Consider the following 26,371-nt stretch of genomic DNA (forward strand, 5'->3'; position numbering starts at 1 on the left):
GGGAACGGCCCCGGGAACCGCAACGGGAACGGCCCCGGGAAAGGCCCCGCTGCCCCCGCCCCAGGAACGGCCCCACTGACCCCGCCCAGGTACCGGGAACGCCCCCGGCCCCAGCCGGACCCCTCTCGGTACCGCTGCCCCCGCCCCGGGAGCGGCCCCGGCCCCGGCCCCAGCCGGACTGACCCCGCTCGTCCCTCCCCAGCCCCGGCTGAAGACAAACAGCCCGGTTAAGGTGGACAAATAATTTTTATTCGTGCATGCAAATACATGTCAATACTGCAAACTTCTTCCATCGAGTCTCTCAAACACCGAACCGGGATGCTCTATCCGTGCCCAGCCAAAGCTACAACCTCTGCACGTCAGTGCTACAGCGACACACGGGCCCCGCCGGGGCTCCCCTACTCTAACACGAAGGGAAACATTACCAGTGGGAATCAAAACCGAAATAAACGGAATAGAATTTACTCCCCCATATATCCCCATTTCATTTTACAGATTTTTTTTTTCTTTAAATTATAGTTTTAAATAGAAGCTGAGAATGCGCCATAAAAATGAGCATTAAATCCATCGTAGCGATGGTGCCTGCTTTATACATGATGGGTGTACACCATCTTTTATTTCATTTACATTTCAATCGAACAATAGATTTGCAAAGAAAATGTCTAATACAGACGTAAAAATATTCACACTAGAGCTTCACAATCGGTTGTACAATTGACAAACAGGCCTCTTTTCCCAAACTTTCCAGCTAAGCAAATTTATAAAATGTAATCAATGCAACAAGAAAAAAAAAATTTTCTTTAAAACTTCCAGGGAAAAGAATACGCAGTAAACAGTATCAATGCGACAGCAGATGCTGCAAGCTAACCACAATACTCTGGAGTGGCTGTACAGTGGGTATGTGCAGTACAAATCAAAGCCACGTGTGTTGTATCACAACTACTGTATAATGTACTTGTTTGCCCAGCTAAGAAAACGCATGCATTCCCATGCCTTGGGTAACGGAGATCTACTCTGGAGAAATCCAGGGGCTATGTGCAAATGACCTTGGCTTTTGGCAGTAAGAAACGCAGCCAGGCTCTGCTTTAGTTCAGCTTTTACAGCAAAGTCTCGAGTGATTAAAAGCTTCCACAAGCATCCGTAAGTAACGGGGTGTAGGACAACGTTTGGGCATTGGGCACTTTGATTATGCAGATTTGTTTCATCTCATCACTGACAGTTTGGGGTGGTTTTTTTTTTTCCCCTTGCCCTGCTCCCTTGCCAGCAAAGGGATGCAGGGGGATGATTACTGCCAAAGTCAGCTGTTCATTTATACCGGGAAATCGGGTCATTTAAAAAAGCACATTTATTGGGTTCTGCTTGCAGAAGAGGTCCCTCAATGAGAGGGAACTTCCTAATAAAGGGATTAAACTACAACATAAAAATGGACTTTTACATCCTATAGATCATCTGACCATTTCTCATTTTGTTACACTCTCAAATTCAACACCTTCCTTTAATAACAGTCTAATAATGAATGAAAAGTCTGTTCACAAATATGATCAAGGAGCTGCTGGCATACAGTGTTTATGTACAGCAACAGGTACAACTTGACAACTTGTGCTTTAAAAAAGCAAACAAAACCGATGTCTGGAACTACTCTGAGTTTAGATTGAGTTATTTGAAGCGTTCTTTCCTCAGCTGTTTCTGACCACTGTGCATTATTTTGTACCTCATCCAGCCTAGTACACTAATATACAAGAACAGCATTCAGCTCTTGAGTACAGGAGAAATTAAAATTTCAATTGAGTTATCAAAGCACTAAAACCTTCCAAATTAGACTTCTACAGAGAGCTTAATTAAGAGCTTATTTAACATAATCAGCTGTGTACAACTTTTTTTTTCCTAAATCAAATGCCAAACTTCAGTGTCCCTGTACTAGACTACCAAGAACCAACGCCAGTTTGCTTTGCAAAGAGTCTAACCTTGCCTTTGAAGGGTCTAGTATACATTCTACAATGCAAAATCTGCATAAACACTAAGATTCATTTCTTGTCACCTGTTTACAGGAACAAAATATCAGCAGCAGGGCAATCACTCTGCTCTAAGAATATGTTAAGAATGTACAGATAATTACTTTCTCACACAAGCATTCTCCCAGCACAAGCATTAGTCTCTATTAAGACCTATGTGGGAAATGAGGCAAACCAAGGAATGAATCCAGGTAGTGAGGCAACACAATTAACTTAGATACTAATAATTCCTGTCTCTCTTGCACGTGAAATCCCTGCTGTACCCCTAATGGGGAAAAAAAAAAAATTAAACCAAACCAAAACAACCCAAAATGCTTGTCCAAGCAAAGCAAAAGAGCCAATCTCTCTCCCCGATCTGCTACGGGCCTTCTTTTCTGACAGCACAGGTAAAAGTCAGGCCAAATCCTAAATGGGCATCACTGCTATTAACACACACAGGTAAGTCACTCTATCTCAGTGGCAGAAAATAAGCCCTTCCATAGCCCAAAGGCACCTGATTCACAACTAACAACATGAATACATACTTGTTTGTAAAGGGTCAAGGGCTGAAACTTCAACAAAGAAGAAAGCCAGAGCCAGGTGTTCCCACCTGGCGGCTTCTTCTCCCTGTCAGGGCACTGGAGGGCATGAGTTTCATGGCAAAAACCACACAGTCACCGGTAAAACCTTAAGACAAAGCTGGCATGCTGTTAAACCCCCTAATAATTCTTTTGCCTGTCCTTCTACAGGTTAAAAACTCAACTAAAAAACCCCAGCCTCAGTTCAGAACCAACTTTCCACCTGAAGTGTATGGTCACCCTCGAGAACTGCTCTATCACGGGACCTCCTGCTGCAGACAAGAGTCTAGAGATACATTTGATCTTAAATATGCCAAGAAGTTGGCAGGAATATGTCAGGCTTATGTCATTTCACTGGACAAACAGGCAAATGTGTGTAAGCAGCTTATCCCAACCCCCTCCAGCAGAGCACAACCAAGTTTTTAAAACTGCAATTTTAAAATTAAAAAGTTAAAGGTAAATACACAATCAATTTATGTAGTATATATTCACCCTCAGATCATGCTGAAGATGTTCTGTGGAGTTCTGGTGCACAGAGGGCTCTTTCCCTGAGGGCAAATAAGGACTTCTCAAACCTTTATATTTTCTCTATTTTTGTAACAAAATAGCAATTTAAAATTTAAAAATCTTTTAAAAAAATTACATCACCTTCAACATGGAAGATCTCACTGTTTAAATATCCATGAAAGAGACACACTTGTTTGCATATCTGTTTTGGAATTACATCGTACAGCAAATAATAGTATCTCAGAAGCATTTCAAAAGTAATATAAATTCGTATTTACAGAATGGTCTTGGTATAAAATATACAGCAATCATATTTATGTCTAACATTCTAAGTTAAAGTTAACATCGATAGGAAATAAGTTAAGGTGGCAAAGGTGGTCTGGTTCTTGTATCCATTCACTTCACGTTGCGAGTGGAACGAAGCGTCAGTCTAACCCTACGATGAGGTGGCACTGGCTGGAGAAGGTACAGCAACAGCCAAAGGAAACTAAGAAAAGACTACTGGACTGCTTTTCTACATACATTCCTTGACACTGGAGTACTAAAGAGATGTGTAAGATCTTCCATACTGACACCAGAATATCAAAACTAACCCTTGGATTTGCAGGTATATTTACAACATAATTAATTCGTGGACAGGTTCGTTAGGAGAGATATCAAACACCAATATTTACTTAGTCTAATCAGTAACCCTCAGGGAAATGCCAACCCCCACCCCCCAGAAGCGTGCACAAAACAGTTATCAAAATCTTACCCGACCACATAGCTGTGATTTTGTAAAATAACAACTCAGACGACCAGTAACATGATCCTCTTTAAGCATTTTGCTAGCAGGAAAAGCCCTTACATGCAGTACACCTGGTGAAAGATCAGCTTGGCTTAAAATATTCCAGTACAATTTTCAGAGTAAACAACTTCACAGAAGTTAATAAAAAACATAAAAAAATGTAAAACTTGTCACAAAGAAAAGTAAGAGGACAAACAAGAAGACAGTAATCATCAGGAGGGAGAGTCCTGCTTTTTAAAAAAAAAAAAAAAATTGGATTTTTAAGCTTCTCAAAAAAAAATATGCCCAGGGCTCTAGTTCATGTGTATTTATGAAAACCAATTTTCAGTTGACATGTCTAACATGATTCTCAGTCACCTCTTAACAGGGCATAAATTCATAGTTTTCAGTACTCTGAAGGTCAGATAATGCTATCTTATTGTATTTTCAAGGTCTTTGAAAATAAGTTGCCACTGAATAAGCAAAAATTAAACCTGAATACAAAATTATGATTAACAACATTTAACAAAGGTAATTACAACCGCCTTAAATTCCCAATATTTAGTTTAAATTAAAAACAAAACAGTACAAAAAACAGCAATACCATCTTGTTAGTCAGTGCAAACACTAGATACAGGGTTTTCAAAGGAAAGCCAAGAGCACCTGATACTTTTTGCCAAGTCATCTGGATCCTATAATCTCCAAGTTGAGAACTATTAATGAGAAAAAGAAAAAAAAAATGAAAAAAAAAACCAAAATTGCCATTACATTAGTGCATAACCTCTCAAAATCGTTGCAAATTGTTTCACGTGTAGCTTGGGGAAATCAATACCTACTACATCAGCTGGAGGACTTAGGCACTTGGTTTACTTCTGATAACTTTACTTGGACAAGTAGCCTGTGTATGTGTTATCTACAGCACTAAAGCAGAAACTGGGGGGGTGGGGGAATGGAAACCAAACCCTGCAGCAAAGCACTGCACCACAGACCTGCCAACGACAGTGCAAAGCTGATGGTGTGTTGTTAACCCTGTAAAAGCCTCAAGTCCAAATCTCCACCTCTCAGTCTTCCAACAATGCTCCATGCAAAGTTCCACAACTAAGGAAAAGCAGCTGCAACAAGACACAAGTTCTTCTCTCGTGAAACAAAACAGAGACAAATAAGTTAGTCTTCCTTTCACTAGATGTATCATCGTAGGATCCTGCTAGTTTAAATAACTGAGTTGTTAGTTTTCTACAGAAGCCATTTTCAACAAGAATGGCTCAGATACCGCACCGGATTGCTACAAACTCATAAAAAGCTGCTTTAAGCTTAAGTAAAACAATGTCCAAATTCCATTCATTTGTGGAAAGTGAACGCCTTACCCTAGTAAAGTAAGTTTTTTTTTTTTTCTTCAGAATGCTAATGCGAGAGGGGCTTGAAGTATCAAAGAGTCCACAGGAAATGCATGACCCCAATATTATTTTTTTTAAAAAAAATATACATTATATAATATATATTATATATATAAAAAGCTAGTGTAAATGCTTCCATGGTGTGGTCACAAGCTGGAAAGATGAATGCCTTTCAGCTGTTAACCATCCTGCCATTTGCAACAGGCTTTAAAAAGTCATTTTTATCCTCAGACATAATGTGAGCAGTTTTCAAAATGAGGCTGCCAACACTGACTGATGTGCTGATGGGCAGGCAGCTTGCATTGCTAACAGATGTTGTGATCGGCTGACTGAAGCAAGAAGTTACGGGCAGGATTGTTTTCTGCTCCTCCCTGAGGAGAAAAATAAGTTACACAAATATTAAACAAGTACATGCACAAGTATCCGGAACTGAATTGTGTGCATTAAATAAATACTGACATAGACTCGTTTTTAGCAACAGGCTAAAGATCTTACTATGGAACGGTACGCTCGAGATGTTAGTGTAGTCTGCCTCAGTTTCAAAGGCTGCTTTACCCATTAAAGACTACAGAACATAGAAACCTAAAATGGTGTGTTTTAAAATCTACCTCTCCGTGGAGATTTGTGCAAACAGTCCGACATTTAACCTTTTTGAAGTTTTTTCTTAATTTCTGTTAACTATAAAAATATTCTGCATTTTTTGCTTACTGAATGTGAAAGGTATTTTGAACAGCTGTGACACGTTTCAGTGTGTACAATTACAACGATGCATACGAACAATGGTACCAGCCTGTGACTGTCGGGTTTGTGACCTAATTCTATTTCTGAACAGGTTCTTCTCACTTCACCAAGTATACACAACGCAGGTGTCTAATCCGAGTCTGAGCAGGTACGTAGTTCATCCTTAAACACTCATGCTTCCACTATTCTGATGCTGCTGTTTGTCTAATACTGGCAGACACTGCTGTTTTGTCTAACACTCACAGAATCACAAGGTCTTCACCTAAACTTTGTCTCTTCTGTTCCATAGATTCTTTCTGGTGCTGCTTTAGCAGATGCCCGTTCTCTACAGTTGTTCCGTTGAGCAGCTGATCATCTTGGGAGCTAATCCCCAGCTGTATGTCCAGAATCTCCTACAAGAGAAAAGGAGAAACGCCCATCAATTCTGTCCCTATCAGCTTTACATTTTCCTCTTATGTTCCACTACATAAAGCTGATGGAAATGAGAGTCCGGTCATAAAACTCTGTATTTTTATGTCGCACTACTGGAATGCCTACCACATTTTACTAAAGGAAAAGCCAATTATTCCAAGATGGCTGTGAATGACAAGAGTAGTATAAACTGTGAGCTCATTTTAAATTCAGTAATATTAACTACCAGGTAGTTAAAAATAAGGCAAATGTTTCATGTCACTACAAAGACTAAAACCAAAAGGCTTTCCTATCAACAGAAAGGCTAATGAAAGGACCCAGTGACACACAGATTTTTGTACTCACTTCTATTTGTTCACCTTGCCCATCAGGTTCGTCTGTATCAAGGGCTGACAGCTCCAATTCAATGTCTCGATCGGGCTTTGTGTCTGCACAGTCTTCAGTATAATCAGACTGAAACAAGAATTAATACATTCTGTAAATGTCAAGTTGGCTTTTCACCTGCTTCACACAACACTGGAGTACTACAGTGAGAACAGAAGATGCATTTCTAGGACACAACATTTCTACAATACAAACAAGCTAGTTAGACACAACAGAACTTCACCCACAGACAACATAAGATACAAGGCTAAATGTAATCGTAATAGAGAACCAAAACAGAGAGATAAAATGCATACTGAGGTAGAAAGTTCAGTAGAGTCCACTGGCAAAATGTTTAGTTCTATAACACACACAAATAGAACAAAAACTAATAACTGCATGAAAATTATTGTCTACTTCTTCCCATTTTGTAAATGGAAGCAGAAGCACAGCAGGTGCACCTGCCCAATTTCAGTGAAATACCTGAGTGCAACAACAGTGACTTCACTTGCACAGAACATGCTATAAACATTTGGGAGTGCTAAAACTAAGTTTTAAGTCTCAGTTAAAATTCAGGTACTTCTATATGTACAAAACCCCTCAAAGATTTGTTCATCCCAATTACCCCTTTCTTTACCTCACCATTCCTCAAATCAATTTCCTTGCTTAAAAGATTTAAGGTAAGACGACTGCCTTCATCTAGAGAATTCCACTTCTGCTGCATGGCCAGGGCATTGGCCTCTCTCTGGAGTAGTAAGGAATTGCTTTTGGCCTGTGGAAAGAAAGGGACCGGTTACCAGCCACTACACATAAACCACGGGCTGTCACATGGCCAAACAAACCAGCTGACACAAACACAGTTCCCTTGCCAGATGGGTAACCTGTGTGCCCTTTAATGCTCTGCACTTATTTTGCTCTGCCTTTGCTGACATGCATCAGGCCCACCACCTTCTCCCCAAAACAGCCTTACTGATGTCAGTGGATCAGCTCACATTAGTAGTCCTAAAGCAGGACTAGCTTCTAGTTTAACCCTAATCGATAATTCTGTCATTTGTACTATTTTCTATAGGCTACACTAAGAAAACTTATTTTAAACCCCTTTACTAGACAATTTTTTTTTTTAAATTAAAAACCCCCATGGTATATCATCTTGTCTTACCTGCTGTAATTCAATACTCAGTAGATCTCCAGTGCTGGAATGCTTTCTGTGACCAGACAAATCTGTAACTATGAACCTGTCCCTTTAAGAGAAAGGAGGCAAAACCAGGAATTAAAAACAAGTCCTCTAAATCAAGGCCTCATAAACCTCATTAGTCTATCACTGTCAGAGTTCTGGGCAGAAACTGTGTGACTAATGTGCTCTTCATCTTCACTGGGGCTCACAACACCCCAAGGCACTGTATGAAGCAAACATCCTTATTTTATGTACGGGTAAGATGTGGCAAGAAAACTTGAAACTGCTCAGATTTTGACATGACAGCCTGGCAGTACCTGACTCCAATACTTTATTAAGCCTCTCAAGGGATAATAAAGCACAATTACTAGCAATGTAACTGCATTAAGTATTGAAGACTACACAACTTTTAACCTAGTTTTTCCAAGGCTTTATGCTGGTTAGGTAAAAGGTCTTTTACTTTAAAATTAAGAATGCCTATTTATAGACATTCCAGATTCCCCACACATACACACACACTGAGGATTTTGAAGAACTGCAAGCTACAGAAAATGCTTTTAAGAGAACATAGAGAGGAGTTTGTACCGTTCTGCATAACGTGCTGATGAAGCAGAATCCGAGCCATAGGCACTCCATCTTGAGTCAACAGCATTGACATAAGGGACATAATCTGTAAAAAAATCAGGATGCCGTTCACTGTCTTCTCTGTTCTTAAGTGGGGTATCTTAGCTCCCTGTATCCTCACAGCTGCAGTAAGCATGAAGAGGAAATGTTCATGACGTACATGAACAAGGAATTACTGACACAAAGCCTGCACTTGTACCTGACACGCTGATGGGCTTAGTAGCACTTCCTTGGGAAGCAGTGGCCTGGATGGGATCTGTCGTGTGGTAACCCGTGCGGGATGACCTGGAGATTGCACCCCACTTGGAGATGATGGGTCCGTCGCTGAACGGGATTATCGGATCCTCCTCCTTCGCCCTCCTCTGCGTCTCAAACAAGTGCACTCTCCTTTTAACATCCCCACTGTCCAAGTCCTGCATATTCAGGAGACAGGAGAAATATGGACTCATTGAGGTTATTCAGAACCTTCGGTCAGCCAATAACTTTCCAATTATTGAAGCCTATTTACAGAACAGGGAAAACATATTCCAAACGGGCAAAACTACTTCAAGATAATGGAAGCTACCAACTTAAAAACGAAAAAAAGGCTGGTTTAACCAAAGAGAAGACACTTCAGCATGTAAGGATCATCACACTAACGAGAGAACATGCAGAAAACCCCTACCATCAACACGGCATTGGAATTGGCAATCACATCCTTGGGCTCTGAGTCGATAGCATTTATACAAGAGCCAATAGTGCCACAAGACCACGGTGAATAGTGAGAGAGATGGTCTTCCTCAAATTTAGTTCCACTCAAATCACTGACACTCTCTGAGAACTACAGAAAAGGGAATAAATGAGCAGTGAATAACAGAAACAGGGAATTCAGTTTTAAAATGAGAAGAGACATTTACTGCTATTTAATTAAATTATCTCAAAAGTCAACCAAGGAGTTCCAGCCATATTCGAGACTTGATTTGGGGACAACACAAGCTGTTTTGTCAAATTTTAAACCAGTGTCTCTGGTAGCTGTCAGAGGGCAAGCTTTGCCTCACAAATAACTGCCTGGCCTGCCAAGATGAGAGACTGAAATCAGTGCCACTGTGTTAGTGGCAGGTTTCTTTAGGCAAATACCCACAGGAATTTAATTAAGAGGAAGCCATGCGTTTTCCTTTAATGTATTAGCAACTGGCAGGTAGAAATATGACTGGGAACCCTCCAACCTGAATGAAAAGGACTAAATCCTGATCCATCTTGAATGCACCTGCAAGGGACTTCAGGTACACCTACCTTACATGACATTTTCTGAATAATCAGTCCTAATACCTCAAATATCATCAATGACACTGGCAAACCACAGCTAAGACTGCTTGGCACTGTGGTTCTCAAACTAGTTTCTTGGCTGCATCTAATTTACACAGATAGAAAACCCATCACAAGTTTCCTTTTTTTTCCTTCCAAAGCACACTTGCTATTTCTTGAGTTCCCATTCCTCTTTTCAGGACTTATCCTTATCCCACAAGTACACAATGTTCTACCAATGCCTTTTGCCACTTGTAAGGGATACGCATTTTCTGGGACCTGACAAGCACTTGCAGCTTGATTCAGGCTACTCAGAAAGTCACAAAGCCATTTGGAGTATGAAAGGGATACTTTTTTTTAATGGAAAGCAACTGTTGTTCCCTACACAAAAACCTGGAGGTTCACAAAGCTAGTTCAGTAAAATTACATTTCCTTTAGTGAGGCTGAATTGAGTCACTTCTTGACCTTTTGACTGCAATCATGTTTAGCATCACCTTAATACCAAACTGAACGCATCATTATTAGATATTAACTTTCCTTTTGCTACAAGATCAATTTCATTTTATGAACAGAGAGCAGGTAGAAAATCTTTATGACAAGTATTAAATGGCATCTCTCAGAAAGAGGAAGGGAAAACAAAGAAGATTTCTGGCTTCCCACCTCTGTGCTGAAATCTACACTGAAGAGAGGAGAAGGTGGTGTTGGAGATGGTGTTGCCATGGGAAGGGTTGACGATACCAGAGGAGTTTTCTGTGTGTGGTACTGTGCCCACTGCTCCGGCTTCCGCCTCAGCTGCTCATCATAACCAGTCTTCAAGTGACCACAAGGCTCCTGGCAAGAACAAACACAGCACTGTATGTCCTACCACACTCCAAGGAGAAGACAAAGACTTGCAAGGGACACACCTGAACCCCCAGATTCCCTTGGGTCTGCAACTCTCCATTGTTATCACTCGAACAATTTCACAAGAATCGGTAGGAGAGCCCAGCCCACGTGTGGCAACCCAAATCTTCAATATGCAATTAATTCGAGCAACATGTATGGAAACTGAAGAGGCAGAGGGGCTCTGGTCCTAATGCAGATCAGAGTGGTCTGTTTTACATGCCCATTTTATTAAGGTTAAAAACGAAATAAGGACTTTGTCCAGGTCACATGTCTTGATCACTGTAACCCCAAACAAACAGGTCTACGCTAATTATTTACCAACTTCTCAGTAACGACCTTCAGAACCAAGACAATACACACCCTTCCTTCCTGGCTCTCACTTACCCTTGGTAAAGGCACAGTCCTCTGCTCGTTTGGAGGTTGACAAGCCACAGAGTAATACCCATCCAGAGAGTTGTACCTCTCCCGTAACGATGTCTGATAGACAGACGAGTGCATCACATCCATGGGAGGTAAGGAATTGCTCCTAATAATATCATCCCGGGGGTACATCTGCGGGCGCCAGATGCGCCTGCTGTCATAAACTGGAGCGTACATTCCAGAGGGGACGGGAGGAACTGGTCCATACGGCTGCGGAGGAGGAGGTTGGTAAGGAGAATTCAGTCGGTCTCGAGGGGGAAATGTACTGTAATGATCGGCATATGGCACGGAAGCAGGTGGGAGGGAGGACTCTGGAACGTTATTGGACCTCACAAAGCGAGGAACACAGGGAGCCACACCAGCTGGTACTGTTGGAGGTGGTGGATAATACCCTTAAAAATTGGAAAAAGGCATATTTAATGCAACCACGAACGACCCAAAATCTTACACCTTCTAAAACTGTAAATAGTGTTGATAAGCACCTTTAGAGAACGAGGAGTCGCACTCTGCAAACCTGTTACTGACCCTGCCACGTTTCTGTGGAACACAGTTTCATGTATGACAACCACATTTGCAGATGCCCCTTCACCACCTGGACCCAGTTTGGAAGGTGGAGTTTATCTGCCATCATATACTCTGTCATAACTACGTCACTGAAAAGACAGGATCTTAAACACCTCTTATATAGGGAGTTAAAATAGTTCTCTCTAAAATAGAAAGCTATATTGCAAAAAAACCTAATTCCAAATGTCTGTAAATAACCATTTCACACTTGACTGTCTTCTTCCTTTTGAGAGGACTGAACATCTCTGCCTTTTGAGAGCTTGCTCGAATACAAACGTGCACACTGCAATCTAAAAAGATAACTGGAACCTTTCAAAGACATTTGAGCAAGCACAAAGCAGAAGCAATCTATGCCTCTGGCTTTGAATCCTGCCTGTGGATACCCCCATGGATAGACCATGAGGTGAGTAGATCCAAATAAAAGCAATTAAACGCTAACAAAGGAGGAAGCAGATGAAACACCTCGAGATTCAAGTGGTTCTGGATGCTGAGGTGCAAGCTGCATAACATACAGCACACAAGCATCCACCAACACTGGGAGCAAACTGCAGTTCCCTCACATACCCAGCAACGAACAAGATTAGCATTCCATTAAGTGAAGATTCAGATATTTAATAAACTAAACTAAAACAAAAAATGAATCGACAAAACCAAGATAAAAGTTATTTCTGGGAATTCAGGCTTTTCCACAGAAAGATTCAGAGCTATTTTTGACTCGGTGCTCATCTCACTCACCTGTCTGTGGGTACTGTGGAACTTCATATGACAGCTGAGTCCTGGGATCTTGGAAATATTGAACGTTATCAGAATGCGGAGGGTAGACGGGAACTCTGGGAACGAACGGGCTGGATTTTGGAGGCACAGAATTCACTTCTGTCCCAATGTTGGGAGGACCAGCTGAGGTAGCTGCTGCCTGGCTGACAGGAGTCTTGGGCGGAGAACCGATTTTACTGAAAAGGATTACCAAGGAATCATTAAGCAGATCTTGACTTATTTCTGTCAGCCATCTCTTCGCGCACACTCCCATGTAACATGGAAATTTGGGCCTTGCCACTTCCTCTGGAAATTTGTTCTTCATACCCCAAACTGATGGTACATCTTAGGACTTTCCCCTAAGAAAAACTCAGGGGTGGATATAAATATTTGGGTGTGTCCCCAGAAGCTTACATAGCCTTTCTAAGTGTATTCTAGTAAAAACAAAGGCTTTGAAAAGATGTTTAGAGACTCAGTGCTTCCTGCAGAAGTATCTGAGGAGTTTGAAGTGAAACCTCCAAAACCAGAAGGTTTCTAGTATCATAGAGCACCTTTCTTGGTGCCAGGAAATGGCCAATTTTACGTGTTTTCTTTTTATGTAACAACACAGTAGTAACTAAAGATACCATGCTGAGAACAACTGAGTAAGAGATAAAGGGAGAGATGTGCCATTCTGTCCATATCGCACAGGAGTACTCAACAGCTGCAACAACTGCTGCTGGCTGTGTCCACCTGAACCCACAGAATATCTGCACTGCAGCGCAACATCTTACACAACTCTGCAGCCAGGGAGCACCAGCAAGGACTGCAAGCCAGGACCAGATTCAGAATCTGCTGTTCGCCACCCACAAACTCCAAGATAATCTAAAAGCAAAGCGTTGCGTTTAATTACCTTGATGAAAAAAAAAAAAAGTCACCTACTTTTCAGGGAGTGATTCTGTAGGGGACCCAGAAGCATTTTGGCCATTGGCTCCGGTCTTCCCTCCCTTCTTGGTGTTCTCCAGAGCTCTCAGGGAGGTGTCTGCACAGCGAGGGATCAGTTGGGGAACCCCACTTTCCAGATTAGCTATTCCATTGGTGCTTGGCACCATCTTCCCTGTTGCTTCTGGGCTTCCTATGACAGAGATGACGTTCCCCGTTGTGGTTGAGACGGTGCTATTGACGCCAACTTTGTTGAGAAGGGGGAATGTTCTCACTGTTGCACTGATTTTTTTGTTCCTCAAGCGGTATCTGTGAACAAACACGTGTGCAAACACACAGAAGAAATGACTCAAAGTGCTCACTGTGAACTGAAACATATTTGTAAAGCTAGCTAAAGGAAGGGACTGAGCAGAAAACGATACCAAAAAATTTACAAACTTATTTTCAACAATTGTAACCCCAAATCATCTCTCCCCTCAGGAGATCCATTCTGCAATTCTTCAAAAATGCATTTGGGTGAAGACAGTTCTAAGAATGCAGATGTTGCATACTGTTCAATAACTCAGTTCATGCCTTCATCAGTTAAAATGTAATTAGCACTCTCTCTTGTAGGTGATATAACCAACTCATGAGAGACACTCAGCCTAGACTCAATTTCAGGAAAGGAAATTTTATTTCATATGGGGTAAAATAAAAAATAAAACTGGTATTAGTTTCTATTCTCAATTTCGTACAAAGAATTGTCACGTTAGGGAATCCCAAATCCTTCCAAATGAATGAATGTATAGATATTCTGTGGAGATTGCTTGGATTGAAATTAAAAAAAAAAAAGGAAAAAGTCTCTCACACTCACTTTTCAAGCTCTTCCTGAGAATGAGCAAATGTACAGTTTGTTCCTCTTGGACATCCCCCTTGCTGTCGAAGGTCTCGGCACATACTTGTTTTGTATTTGCTATTTGGTTGTGGCTTTAAAGAAAAAAAAAAACAAACCATCCTCTTACAATCTATCAGACATTCACATAAAAACAGGCTTAAAATACAGAAAATGTATCTCACTAGAGCCAGCTCTGCTGCATTCCATAGTCACAAAAGTCAGATTCTCAAACTCCCAATGCAGTAAACAACAGTATCATCAATTATCCCACAGAAAAGATCATAAATCAACGGTAATTTTTTAAAAGTTGCATCTTTCAGTAAATGTACTTTAAGACTTACAATGCAATGATCAAATACAGTTACCTGTGGAGTTTCATGGCCTTTTCTGCTGTAATTCTGAATGAAATCCACCAGCCCATGGACCACAGTCTTTACAGCGACCATTGCATTTTCCAGCTGCTCCCATGTTGGAGAGGCTGCATCTGAAATTATTAAAAGCAGGTTCTCACTCTGCCAATAATTCCAGTAGTATCACAAATAAGAGGCAACTCTCCTAGTGCTTCACAACACCAAGTCCTAGGACAGAACTCAGAGAGCCCTGAAGAAGAGTTTATTATGGTAATTAATGGGAATTTTGAAACCAGGAATGGAGGTTACCGTCTTAATACTTTATTTTGCTAGATAATGAAAAATACCACAAGAAGAATTTAGAAAGCTCGATTTGCATACCTGGATTTGGATCTATGTTTGCCAGGAGCTCTAAATGAGGCCTCAGCCTGTTTAAGTTTGCAGGATCCCCCGTGCGCTGCAAGACAATTGTCAATTCTTGTACACTCTTTGCAAAAGATTCTGGAGATTGGAGCTGAAAATAAAGGGAGCATTAGTGTGCTGCATCTTACAGCTGTGAACTGCTAATCTTAAAAAGAGATTCATGACTCTGGTTCCTAACTGCAATATACAGTGTCTTCAGATGGCATATAGAGAGGATCAGTGGAGAGAAATGTTATTTCTCAACTCAGAATCTGCCCTATGCAGCTTCATCATAAGACACCAAAGAGGGAATTAAAGCACTTCATAGGAGGAATATGCTACAGTAGGGAAAAAAACTTCAGTTTTAATTAATATCTGATATGACTAAGGACAAAAAGCTAATTCAAGGAGTTGGATTTTTATTACAAAATTTAACAGTCAAATCTAATCCTACAAAGACACCAAAATCATCCCTCTGACAAACCTTGTCAATAATGGACTGCATGTGTGATTTATGTGCCAAGTCTCCATAAAGAAGGGAAGACCATTGTTCTGGTGATATTCGAAGTCCTGCTTCCATGGCAATGTGAACGATCTGGGCATCGTGCTCCCTCCTCAGCGCCTCGTAACTCCGGAACTCCTCCTTCAGTTGCATCAGAGAAGAATCTTCATCCCTTTTAGTGACCTAATGAGCAGCAATAGTTAAAGATTCCTCCTTTAACAACTGACTTTTCGCTCTACGCTATTTAGAGTGAATTCACAGAACATTTTACAGGTGGCAGACACCAATCCTAGGCTGGGTTCTCTGGAGTTGCACTAGTTCCCAGTAACAAACCCCAAATCCTGGTGTTTTACCTTAAAGCATGATGCTCTATACAGTAGCTGCACAACGTGACCAATGCTCGTTTTGGAGGCCTGAGGAAATCTTGGTTCCAGCCTTTGCACAACGAAAAGTACCAGAACTTTTCTTGAGAGTGCAGAGCCATCTTCCAGTGCCAGTAAGACAAGTTTCAGTGCCTCCTCTTGCATAGCTTTAGCACACAAAAAGGAGAGAAAGTGAAGTATATTCCAGAAAACAGCAACACTGTCATATAGGAACTGATTAGCAGGAGCATCTGAGTCATCTTGAACGCAATCCCTTATTACTTTTTTATTTCACTAATCATAAGAAAAAAACCTTTGTAAACCTCTAAAGAGAGTTGCTAGTTTAGAAGAAGTATTTAGAAGCAGTCCAAGCACAGCAACTTAGAGATAAGACTAATTTTCAGTAATGAACACATCAGTAGTGCAGCTTTTATACTGCTCTCCACTGTGCAGTCTTGCAGCCTTTGCCACTTCGTACATCTCATCAATGCTACACCATGAAACTGTATAAACTAAATATGCCATCATCAGTTAGTGGAATCACGAGAGGACAACTTCCGGTTTAAAGAGAACTTACTAATATTTGTAGGATTTTTTCCCTCCTCCTTTCCTCCTGACAGAAAATTGAAACCAGAGGTAATTACATCTTCAACAGAAGTAACCGCAAAAAAAAATTGTTGTTAAGGAAAGGTCCAGCTGAGTACACTCTGCTGCAGACCTACAGGTACCTTACCTGGTCCTAGAAACTGGCACCCTCGTGCCCTGACAGCAGCCCAGAGATTGGCAGAAAGCTGCTGAGGATTTTGGTGCTGCAGGATGAGTTCTGTGACAGTTCTCTCCCCCAGGGACCGAGCTGCCCTCATGGCTCTGACCCGACCCTCCTCCTCCACCAGCTGACAGTTCACCAGTGTCACGAGTTTCCTCTGCATTGGACGGCTCAGGGCACTCTGGTTCAAGCTTGCAACACCTTCAGAGAAAGGGAGACAAGGCCAACCATTGCTTCTGATCAAACTCATCTCAGTAACACGAGCAAAAATGTCTAACAGTGGATGTCTTTCTCTAGGACTTGGATACTATTACAGGCACCTTCCCTTCTCTTGGGCAACTCTGTGTAATTCATTATCAAAAAGAATTTTAATTAAAATCTTAAACTGACATCAAAGCCACACTTTGGGGAAAGTTCAGCGTTAGTACAAAGTTAGCCCCAAGGCAGTATTATTAAATAAAACAGAATATTTTGTAAACTCAAAATAAAAAAACCACAAACAAGCGTCACAAGTGTGAATAAGCTTTCAAAGACAGAAGGGAAATTTTATTACAAAAATAAGAGGATTATCTCACTGACATTTACAATCAGTGTTGAAAACACAATGCTGTTAAAAGTAAGCTTACATCAAAATTCCACTGTTAGGAAAGACTCACCTTTTCCTCCACTTAATGGCTTTAAGTAGAGTGCCAAATCCTCAACACATTTCTTTGCTACTTCATAATGTTTGTTCTCTCCTACATTACTCAACTTTACTGTCTGGTGATCAGGTACCTAAAAAATAAGCAAGGGGGAGGAGGGGGGAGAAGAATTACATCCAGCTGGGTGAGTTCTGGGATGTACCTCTGACATCCCTGTTAATTACATAACACTGCAGGTGTGCACTGCCCAGAGAGGGGACACAGCTCCCACCCTGGGCATGGGCCGTGTCAGGAGGAGCAACTCAAAACACGCAGCACGAGGACTGAGGGGTGAAAGACGTGTTTTGTTAGCACTAAAAACGGAAAGAGGACAGAAAACAATAAGGGCTAATGAAAGGGCACTCCAAAAGTGAACAACACAAGGTCTGAGAGGATGATCAGTGCACCACATGAGCACGATTTACTACAGACACACCAGGGAAGTCACAAGACAAAAATCAACTGGCGTGAAAATAATAAAGCGAGGTTAAAAAACATTTTAAGCATCATTGGGGCACGCTGAAATCTTCTGAGAGAAGAACCAGGAAACCTAACCTGGTGAAAAAACTCAAACTAGAGTAACAAGGTCAGATAAGGAAAACAGAGGGTGTATTAGTCAGAATACATTAATTGCTTGGAAGGCATTGCAAGAAGTTAGGAGACCAAGAAAATAAATATTGTAAGATCAAGGCAGTGATCTGACACAAAAAAAATGAAAGGAACATGTGAACCTGAGAAACAAAACCACTTTGACACAGTGTTATTACCAACAGCTGTGTCAAGGCATATGATAGGAGGTTAAAAAGCAAAGTAAAAAGCATCTTCTTACTGCATCAGCGAGGTGCTGGAGTGAGAGCAACATGAAAAAGCACATGAATCAGCACAAGGGGAACAGACTTATTTAGTCTCCCTAAAGCGCAGTACTGATTATATAATCACTGTTTTGCCACTGCTACGAGACAGCACAGGGAACATTCCTGGCCTGATTAGCCAGTGTCTGCAAACGCCACTGAAAAGCCATCATCAGGCATATTTAAAAAAAAATGACACACACACACACTGCTGGAACCTGGTTAAACAGCCACTTTCCAACATGTGACATACAGAAAGGAGGTTTCTTGCAGGACTACGACGACTGAGTGCAACCTGCAGGTTCACTCTTTTAATGACAACTGGGACACAAAACTGTCTGTTTCCCAATGGGGATTTTTCTCCAGCCACAGTTCAAGAGCCCTTTTAAATCAGAATTCAGGTTACAACTAGAACCTGTTTTCGTTTTATGAGAAGCTTGTCCTGAAAACGGTGTGGTTGCTTTTAGAGCACGTATGGCCTTCTAAACATCGCAAACTTACATCTTACCCATTCTGGGGCTAAAACAAGGGGGAACAGACAACAACACGTATTGCAAGTGGCACATGAATGGTAACAACACAAAGTGGCAACACAGAGAGCTGCTTAACCCCCTACCTGGGCTCCAACCAGCTGGAGGAGTGCAAAGTTGACAGGAAGCACGTCGATGTCGGTGTTGATGGCGGTCTGGTCGAAAGGACATGCCTTGCGATGGAGCTTGTTCAGGCAGGTCTTACACACGGTGTGAGAGCAGCCTAAGCTGATGGGTTTGTGCACATTCTCATCAAACTCATTGTAGCAGATTGGGCAGGACAGAAATTCTGTCCACTGAGCTGCCTGCACAGGCATTGTGGAAGCTGGACACTTTTTTAGCAGGCTAGCAGACCATTATTTCACTGTACTATGTTTTGGCAGCTGTAAGTGAATAACAGAGTATTTAAAACATGCTTTCTGGCAATTTGGAATGATTTTTAATTAAAATAAATAGCCCACAATTTCAATATTACACAAAATAAAACCAATTCCTTATGCTGAAGTACTCATAAAGCCCAACTCTATTAGTTTAACAATTGTACCAAAAAAAGGTTCATGAACTAAATTAATGCAGACTACCACAAATTGAACCTATTCACAATAAATGGCATTAAAGTTTGGTTTGGGTTTTTTTTTTTTGGTGGAGTTAAAATCTTATTTTCATTTGAAGTAGAAGAACATCTTTCTTCTGCAAATCTTATCCAGACTTAACCAGACATCAAACTAAAACCACCTTCACTTTTTTTAAAACACATGTTCTCTTTCTGCAAAAGACAAATAAATTAAGAATCATAAGGAAACACTACAAGAATGAGAGATTAATTTTTAGTTATATGATTCTCCTGTGTTACTTTCCCCTCTTCTCTCAAGAACCCACTGGAATCCTCAAGGACAGAGACTGCTGTACTCAATTTTGCTTTTCACATCCCTACCTTACACACAACTTCATGGGCATGAACTGCCAGTGAGAAAATCTTTGATGTGTGGAAAACCCAGGGACTTAGGGCAAAACCAAGGTAAGTTGTGCAAGGCAAGCAGTGCCTTCAGCTGGCTTGCTATTAAGTCTCTTGAAAAATCTCCAAGGAAATTCTTTCTTGTATTTCAAAGAAGATATGGATGTACAGAGACTGTTCTGAGCCATGCCATCTTATACAACTCATGTTCTTGGAAAAGGTGCCAGGCCTAAGGAGTTCATCCAAACCCAGAGCTCCACCTCGGTGTGGCACAGCCCCACCCTGGGCCACAATGTGCCACCGTGGTGACTCTCTGGGCAGCCTACAGACCAGTTAGGTCACTTCGAGGCTAGGAACAAGCTTGTCCCAGCAGCTTGTTACTAATGCAAATAGAGAAATGTTTTAATTATGTGTTCAGTATTCTATTTTTTTTTTCTCTGATGACAGAAAAAAGGTAATTGTTCTGAGGAAGCCAAGATCTCCCCTCTGTGTTTGAATTCGGGAACTCCTTATTGCAATTCCATTGTTGACTGTGCTGTGGTTTAATTAACGCTAAAGTATCAGACCACTGAAATAATTACTAGAACACTAAATAGACTCTTATCTGTGGATGTATTTTCTGTTAATTATGACCATCTGTTTAGGAATCCTATTTAGTACTATGAACATTCAGTGCCCTTTAAGTAACAGGATCCTTGTACAAGATGTCCTTATCTCAGCGAGCTTTTCAATATTATGCAGTGATTTTCCCCCCAGATGAATTCCCATAGTAAGTGTAAAACACACCAAACTGAAAGTTGAACCTGTCCCTTCAAACTGCTGAGGTTAAACTTGCAACACAGGCCAGAATATTCACATGTACTGGACAAGTCAGATTTTCATGCAGCTCCTAGGAAAGCACAACCAAAGCTCTCGCAGGGATGAACAAACACAGTCGTCTTTAGCATGCTACTGCTACACACATCTTTTAACCAAGGAAATTCAAAAGCAAAACAAGTAAAAGCAAAACCAAAGAGTGAGCCAACATGCCTAGCAAGATTCTGATTCGTCTAGAAAGAATCCCACCATTTCCTTTAGCACATCTGCTTCCAGACCCAAACAGCAAGACTAGAGATGGGTTGAGCTGCAAGAAACACTCTGCTCAAAGCTCTTTGCAGGGGTACCAGAAACATTAAGATGCCAACACTGCTGCTGACCTAGGACTGATGTTGCTGTTTCTTCGCCCATGTGACTGCAGGACACAGGTAACAGCACCAACCAGAGCACTCTGGGAAGTGTGGGACTGTCATGACTCACACGGGGAAAAGTTGAGGAAGAGGCTGGCACAGGGAGAGCTCATCTGCTGGTATGTCACTAACGAGCTGCTAATAAACAGGCTCTATGTCCACACTGCTCATTAATTATCTCAAACACAGGGATCTGTGCTCTCTGACAGTACCCACGCTCAGTTTCCACAGGTACTTCAGAGACTTGCAAGAAATCAAGTCTCTGTTTACAAGCATTTAGAACACAGTTGTTTTCCTGACCAGCATAAGAAATGAACACAACAGATCCTCCAAGTGTGCACCACCGGGTTTTAAAGAACTATCTCTGGGTGTTTAATCATCCCAAATGACAGATTCTACTAAGCATCTGTTGACCTTCAGATTTCTTGACAGGAAAAAAAAAATCTAATTATATCAGCAAACAGCTGGGAAAAGGCTCTTGAATCCCCAAACTTCAAGCAGCCATAGAGGGAGGAATCTCCATCCTCGGTTGAGCTGCCAGCTCTCCTGCCATTCTCGCGCCCCAGCGTGTCAGGAAAACAATCTCACATCTCCTAATTACTATGTCAACTTCTGCAAAAAGCATAAGCCAAATGTTTAATAGATTCTTGCACCTTGTCAGAAACAATGTATTTCAGGGCTGTCCTCTGGAAAAACAAATTGCTCCAGCGCTCTAAACTAAGCAAACACAAGGAGAGCAAGGAGGTAAACCAGAAACCCCATGGATTTTGTTTTTAACAGGCAGTACACTCTGTTAGAACAATTAACCTTGGTCTGCTCACTCTGGCAGACGTGCTCTCTATCTCTACACATACACAGGGCTTCTCTTCCCTATCAAAGCAGAAGCACCCTGCAAAAAAAAAAAAATCCCAAAGAAATGGTTGATACAGAAACTGGTCAAACACACAAGGCAAACAGTCTGAAAAGACACAGCAGTTGCCACTTCAAAGACCATCACGCAGTGAAGTTACAGGAAGTTTTACAGTATCAGAAGCAAAGCTTCAGATGACAAACTGAGAAAGGGACAAGCCGAAGTTCAGACATTATGTAATGGTAAAACTCAGTACAGCTGAGTAATTTTGTGTTTCTAATACAGTAGTATTTTCCCATTGCAGAAACGGCTGCAACGGAGTGGAGTGACCATGATTTTCTCATTTTAGAACAGAATATATGATGAAATTGGAAGGTGGGGTGGAAGGGAAGATAGGTGAAACCTCAAAACCTTCCTCAAACAGCTGTACCATTTACAGATGATGGAAGTTGTTAAAATTATCTTACAACAACTTTCAGCTACCTAATCCCAAGGCATTCTCTACAACTAATCTAAGCCACTGTGCTTACTCAACCCCCTTTGGACATGATACACATCATTTAATTCTGATTTCCTGAAGATACCAAGCTTAGGTGGTCAGGGTGTTCTGTCAGTCTGTTCCTCTCCCACACTGCTCAGTCAGGGCCTTTGCCAAAATGATTTCCATGCCCTGTCAGAGGAAGGGTTGGAGGCCCAACCCCTTCCCCACAGCTCTGCTCTGCTCAGGGCCCCCCTGGGCCACGGCAAAGGGAAGGGGAATAAGCAGAGCTTGGCTACAAATGAGACACAGAATAACTCTGTCAGTGCTGGGTAAAGGGAAGTCTTCCCTACAGATGAGGGAAAATCTTGGACAGCTTGTGAAATTATATGGCATTTTCATAATCAAAGTTCAATTGCAATCTCACTGTGGATTTAAGCCTAGATCTTAGAATTCAATTGATTTTTAATCATTAAAGAGTCCTTGATATTGGCTTGCTCTTAATGCTAGAGATCACAGTATTTCCTTTTCTTTTTTAAAGAGATCTCCATAACAATTTTTCATTTATGCAGATTAATGGTCTGTTTGCACTACAAGGAGGCGGCTTTTTCAAGCTTTCCTTTCTAAGTGTTGGTATTTCTGAAAGCATTCTGACTGGATCAAAAACTTAAATGTCCATGTAATCAAATTATCACTGTGAAATTATTGGCTGGAAGGGCTAGAATCTTTTATTAATTTCTCTTCAACAGCCACCATCTATAGATCTAAAAAGTAGCTTCATTAAAGGCTTAAGAAAGGGCCATCCCCGTAACAGCTTTGCATCATTCAGCTATGACGGCCTGAAATTAAAATAAATCCTCTTTAAAGAGCAGACTTGCTTATTTGCACACTCCATAATATCTGTCACATGTAAGTCTCCTTGTATCACGTGCAAATTCTGTATCTAATGTCTTTAATGACCATTAAACACAGTATTCCAACGCCGTGTTTTTACTGAACATTAATGCTCCTGGGAGGATCCACAGCCCAGTTCAAATCCCAGGGAAGTTACCAAGAGAAATCTTAGGGACACATCATAATTACAGAGTGTCTCAAGCTGGAAGGGACACATGAGGATCATCGGGTCTAACTCTGCTTCTCTCAGGAGTACCTGACACTGAACCGCAGCACCAAGAGCATCGTCCAGACGCTCCTGGAGCTCTGGCAGCCTTGGGGCTGTGCCCACCGCCCTGGGGAGCCTGGGCAGTGCCACCCACCCTCTGGGGGAAGAACCTTGTCCTGATGTCCATCCTGAACTTCCCTGACAGAGCTTCATTCCCGTCTGTCCTTGCCACCAGCCCGACACCCATTCAGCTCTTGTATCAGTATTGACTTTTCAGGACTAACTGAAGGGCAAATTAACGAAAAATTTTCCTAGCCACCAAAATCAGCTGAACTCCCTCTGATTGCAGAGAATCTATTTCAAAGCAGATCTATTTTGACACAGTTTCTTCACGAAGGGATACGTTGCAGAATTCCTGACTTTCCAGTCATATTTTCACAGAGTAAGGACTCCCATGCATGGTTCAGTTCCCCAACCCTTTTGTTTTTTAAAAACACGACCTCCATCTTTAACCTATATATTTTACAGAGAGAAAATCTGTATTCTAACATTTTTCAAAAATTGGAATGAAATGCTTATTCCATTTTGAGATGTAGGCAAGAAAACACAGGGCTCCAGAGAAGCTGGGAAGCCTTTTGAAAGGTTGTACAGAATGGCTTAATAAGCCCATGGATGGAATATTTTAACTTTCCTTAGGGCTGTCCAGCCAGCAAGGAGACCCCTTCCATTTATCCCAATAAAGGTTTACAAAATATTACCACATGAAATATGTAACACTCCTAACAAATGCTACTCTCACCCTCTGGATATTTTAAATATCTTATCTATTGTAAATCAACAAAGCCTTAAGTAAATGAGATCAACATCCAAGACCAGGAGTTTACTTTGGGATATCTCATGCATTGACATTACAATCTGTTAGAATTGAGTATTTTTGAGAGAAATGGCCACAACCTCACACAAGACAGGAAAACTATTTAAATAAAAAACCTTTTCTTGGGGAAGGCTACAGGAGTTACAGTTAACCCAAACAACATGCTAAGTTTGCACGGAAGTGAACCAGGCCTGGATCAGAAATTGTCCTGCCTGCCTGCCTAAACTTTGTCATTATTTTCTCCCATTCCAGCTCCACGCCATTCCCCTCTGAACCCTGAGCTGAGCACTCATCACTCTCCCACCACTCTCCGCCCTTGCTGTGCTTTGTGCTGACTTCTGCACTGAACCGGACACCTCGAGCATCAGCACAACCGGCACACGCTTCTCCTGCTCAGCTGTTTGGTTTTTTAAAACACTTCAAACGTGCCTCGGTGCCTGCAGCCCTCGGGCCTGTCCTCCCCTACGATGGCCTCCACCGTTACCGCAGAGCACAGCTCCATGGTGTTCCAGCGGGAACACCGCGGCCACCGCTCGGCTCTGCCCGTGCCAGGGCAGCTCAGCGCGGGCCGCCGGGGCTGCGGCCGCCGAGGGGCTGCGGGGAGGCACCGGGAGCTCCCCCCGCGCCCGCCGGTGCCGTGAGTGCTCCCGCAGCCCCGGTGCCCCCGCAGGCCGCAGCCGGCAGCGCCCGGCCCCGCTCTGGGCCCTGCTCCCGCCCCGCTCCGGGCCCCGCCGTCATTTCGGGGCCGCCACCAAATGGCTGCCGGTGTCCCCGGGCCGGCCCCGCGGCCTGCCGGGCCCCGCCGCCACCTCCGCGCCCCGCGGCGGGCGGGCCCGGCCGGGCCGCGCTCCCGCAGCGCCGGGAGGAGGCGGGGGCAGCACCGGGAGCGCGGCGGGCGGCGGGGGGTGGGGGGGGCGGCGCGGGCGGGGCCCCGGCGGGTCAGCGCGTCCCCCGCGGCGGCCGCCGCCGCCCAGCGCAGCCCAGCCCAGCCCAGCCCGCCACCGCGCCGTCCGTGCCGTCCGTACCTGCTCGGCGGGGCGGGCGCGGGGCCGGGCGCGGGGCCGGGGTCGAGGCCGGGCGGGGCCGCCTCAGGCGCCATGGGGGCAGCGGCGCGAGCCCCGGCGGCGCCGCCTCATCGCTGACAGCGCCGCGCGCCACGCCCCGCGCGCCGCTCTCGCGAGAGCCCGCGCGCCTCACGTGACCGCGCCCCGCCGGGGAGGGACGGGGCGTTACCACAGAGACGGCGGCGCAGACCGGCCCCGTGACGGAGAGCGGCGGTCATAGAGAGGGCGCGGCAAGAGCGGCGCCCGGCCCCGCTAGCGCCCCCTGGCGGCGCGCCTTGCTCGGCGTCGCCTCAGCCGCCCCGCGGCCGCCAGTGCCGGTTATTTGTTGTGCTTTTTAGTTTTTTGATTAATAACGTTGCTATCGCTGGCGCTCAGGAGGATGAGAGGAGTGCAGGTGGGCTCTGGCGCATGTCGTTAGTCCCTGCCGAGGAGGCGGGGGCCTGTCAGGCCGGCGGGCCCAGGGCCAGAGCCGTGTGGGGAGCACCGGGGCTCCCCGGGGGATGGAGCTCCGGCCCCATCCCGGCACCCCCGGAGCAACCGGGATGTACCTTCCTCCTCTGGGCGCTCAGAGATCAACAGTTTCTTAACCAAAGCGACACTGCAGGGCTGCCATTCCAGGGGGGGAAGAGTTCACGGCACAAGTGGGTCACACAGGCCCCTCTGAGGGGCAGAGAAACGCGTTACTAAATGACTGCCACTGAACACCATGTTCCCCTCACATATTGTTTACTCACCATTTCAAAGCCCAAATACCAAGTATTAAGGTATGCACAGGATTGTTAACTGGGATCAGAAGAAAGGAGATGTATTTCTGAAACAATGCCTCGTTTGCATTTCGTTTATTGTGTTATGACAGGACACGTTACATGTACAGACAAGGGAGAGGGAACACCTTGAATGTGAACAAGTGCACAAGACCAGGGTTTGTTCACAAAGGTCACTGAGACACTGCAGCCACTGAACAGAGCATGCTGGTGGCCTGTCACACAACACAACTCCCTCCCATGTTTACATGCACGACCAAAATAACTTGCAGTCTGCTCCCACAGAAGATGCACCTCAAAAGATCAGCCTTTGGCACACAGGGCAGTGCCCACGAGGGAAACACCCACACGAACACCTGACGAGC

The 26,371-nt window shown here is 43.3% G+C and overlaps 1 protein-coding gene and 1 non-coding gene across 4 annotated transcripts; both read right to left on the reverse strand.

Annotated features, from left to right (window-relative positions):
* Nucleotides 1-227: 227 nt before the first annotated feature.
* Nucleotides 228-25,271, reverse strand: RC3H2 (ring finger and CCCH-type domains 2). Of its 3 annotated transcripts, none has more exons than XM_027885912.1 (21): nucleotides 25,204-25,269; nucleotides 18,780-19,076; nucleotides 17,289-17,406; nucleotides 16,600-16,833; nucleotides 15,858-16,033; nucleotides 15,487-15,687; nucleotides 14,982-15,114; nucleotides 14,616-14,734; nucleotides 14,230-14,342; nucleotides 13,377-13,685; nucleotides 12,438-12,652; nucleotides 11,103-11,530; nucleotides 10,494-10,664; nucleotides 9,214-9,369; nucleotides 8,749-8,962; nucleotides 8,511-8,595; nucleotides 7,911-7,992; nucleotides 7,389-7,523; nucleotides 6,734-6,841; nucleotides 6,221-6,369; nucleotides 228-5,607 (listed from the first exon to the last, which is right to left on the reverse strand). In XM_027885912.1, the coding sequence occupies exons 2-21, from the start codon at nucleotides 19,008-19,010 to the stop codon at nucleotides 5,409-5,411; spliced, it is 3,576 nt and encodes a 1,191-aa protein (XP_027741713.1). In that variant the 5' UTR covers nucleotides 19,011-19,076; nucleotides 25,204-25,269; the 3' UTR covers nucleotides 228-5,408. The 3 variants fall into 3 exon arrangements, with proteins under 3 accessions (XP_027741713.1, XP_027741714.1, XP_027741715.1); XM_027885914.1 differs by having other exon boundaries at nucleotides 5,474-5,607; nucleotides 6,240-6,369; XM_027885913.1 differs by lacking the exon at nucleotides 9,214-9,369 and having other exon boundaries at nucleotides 25,204-25,271.
* LOC114058514 lies at nucleotides 15,203-15,316 on the reverse strand. Its single transcript, XR_003571466.1, has one exon. It is a non-coding gene; the product is annotated as a small nucleolar RNA SNORD90 (small nucleolar RNA).
* Nucleotides 25,272-26,371: the final 1,100 nt, after the last annotated feature.

Source organism: Empidonax traillii, unplaced genomic scaffold (genome assembly GCF_003031625.1).
Source record: "Empidonax traillii isolate 1590-97213 ecotype Southwest subspecies unplaced genomic scaffold, ASM303162v1 scaffold174:size915687, whole genome shotgun sequence".
NCBI lineage: Eukaryota > Metazoa > Chordata > Aves > Passeriformes > Tyrannidae > Empidonax > Empidonax traillii.

What these genes read in the sequence shown, in the direction of transcription:
- RC3H2 (XM_027885912.1), bottom strand. Translation starts at nt 19,010, where the DNA reads ATGCCTGTGCAGGCAGCTCAGTGGACAGAATTTCTGTCCTGCCCAATC. An exon ending in TCCACAGTACCCACAGACAG is followed by an intron (nt 11,531 to 12,437) that starts GTGAGTGAGATG and finishes CCAATTTTTAAG; the next exon opens with GGTATTATCCACCACCTCCA. An exon ending in TAAGCCCATCAGCGTGTCAG is followed by an intron (nt 8,596 to 8,748) that starts GTACAAGTGCAG and finishes ATTTTTTTACAG; the next exon opens with ATTATGTCCCTTATGTCAAT.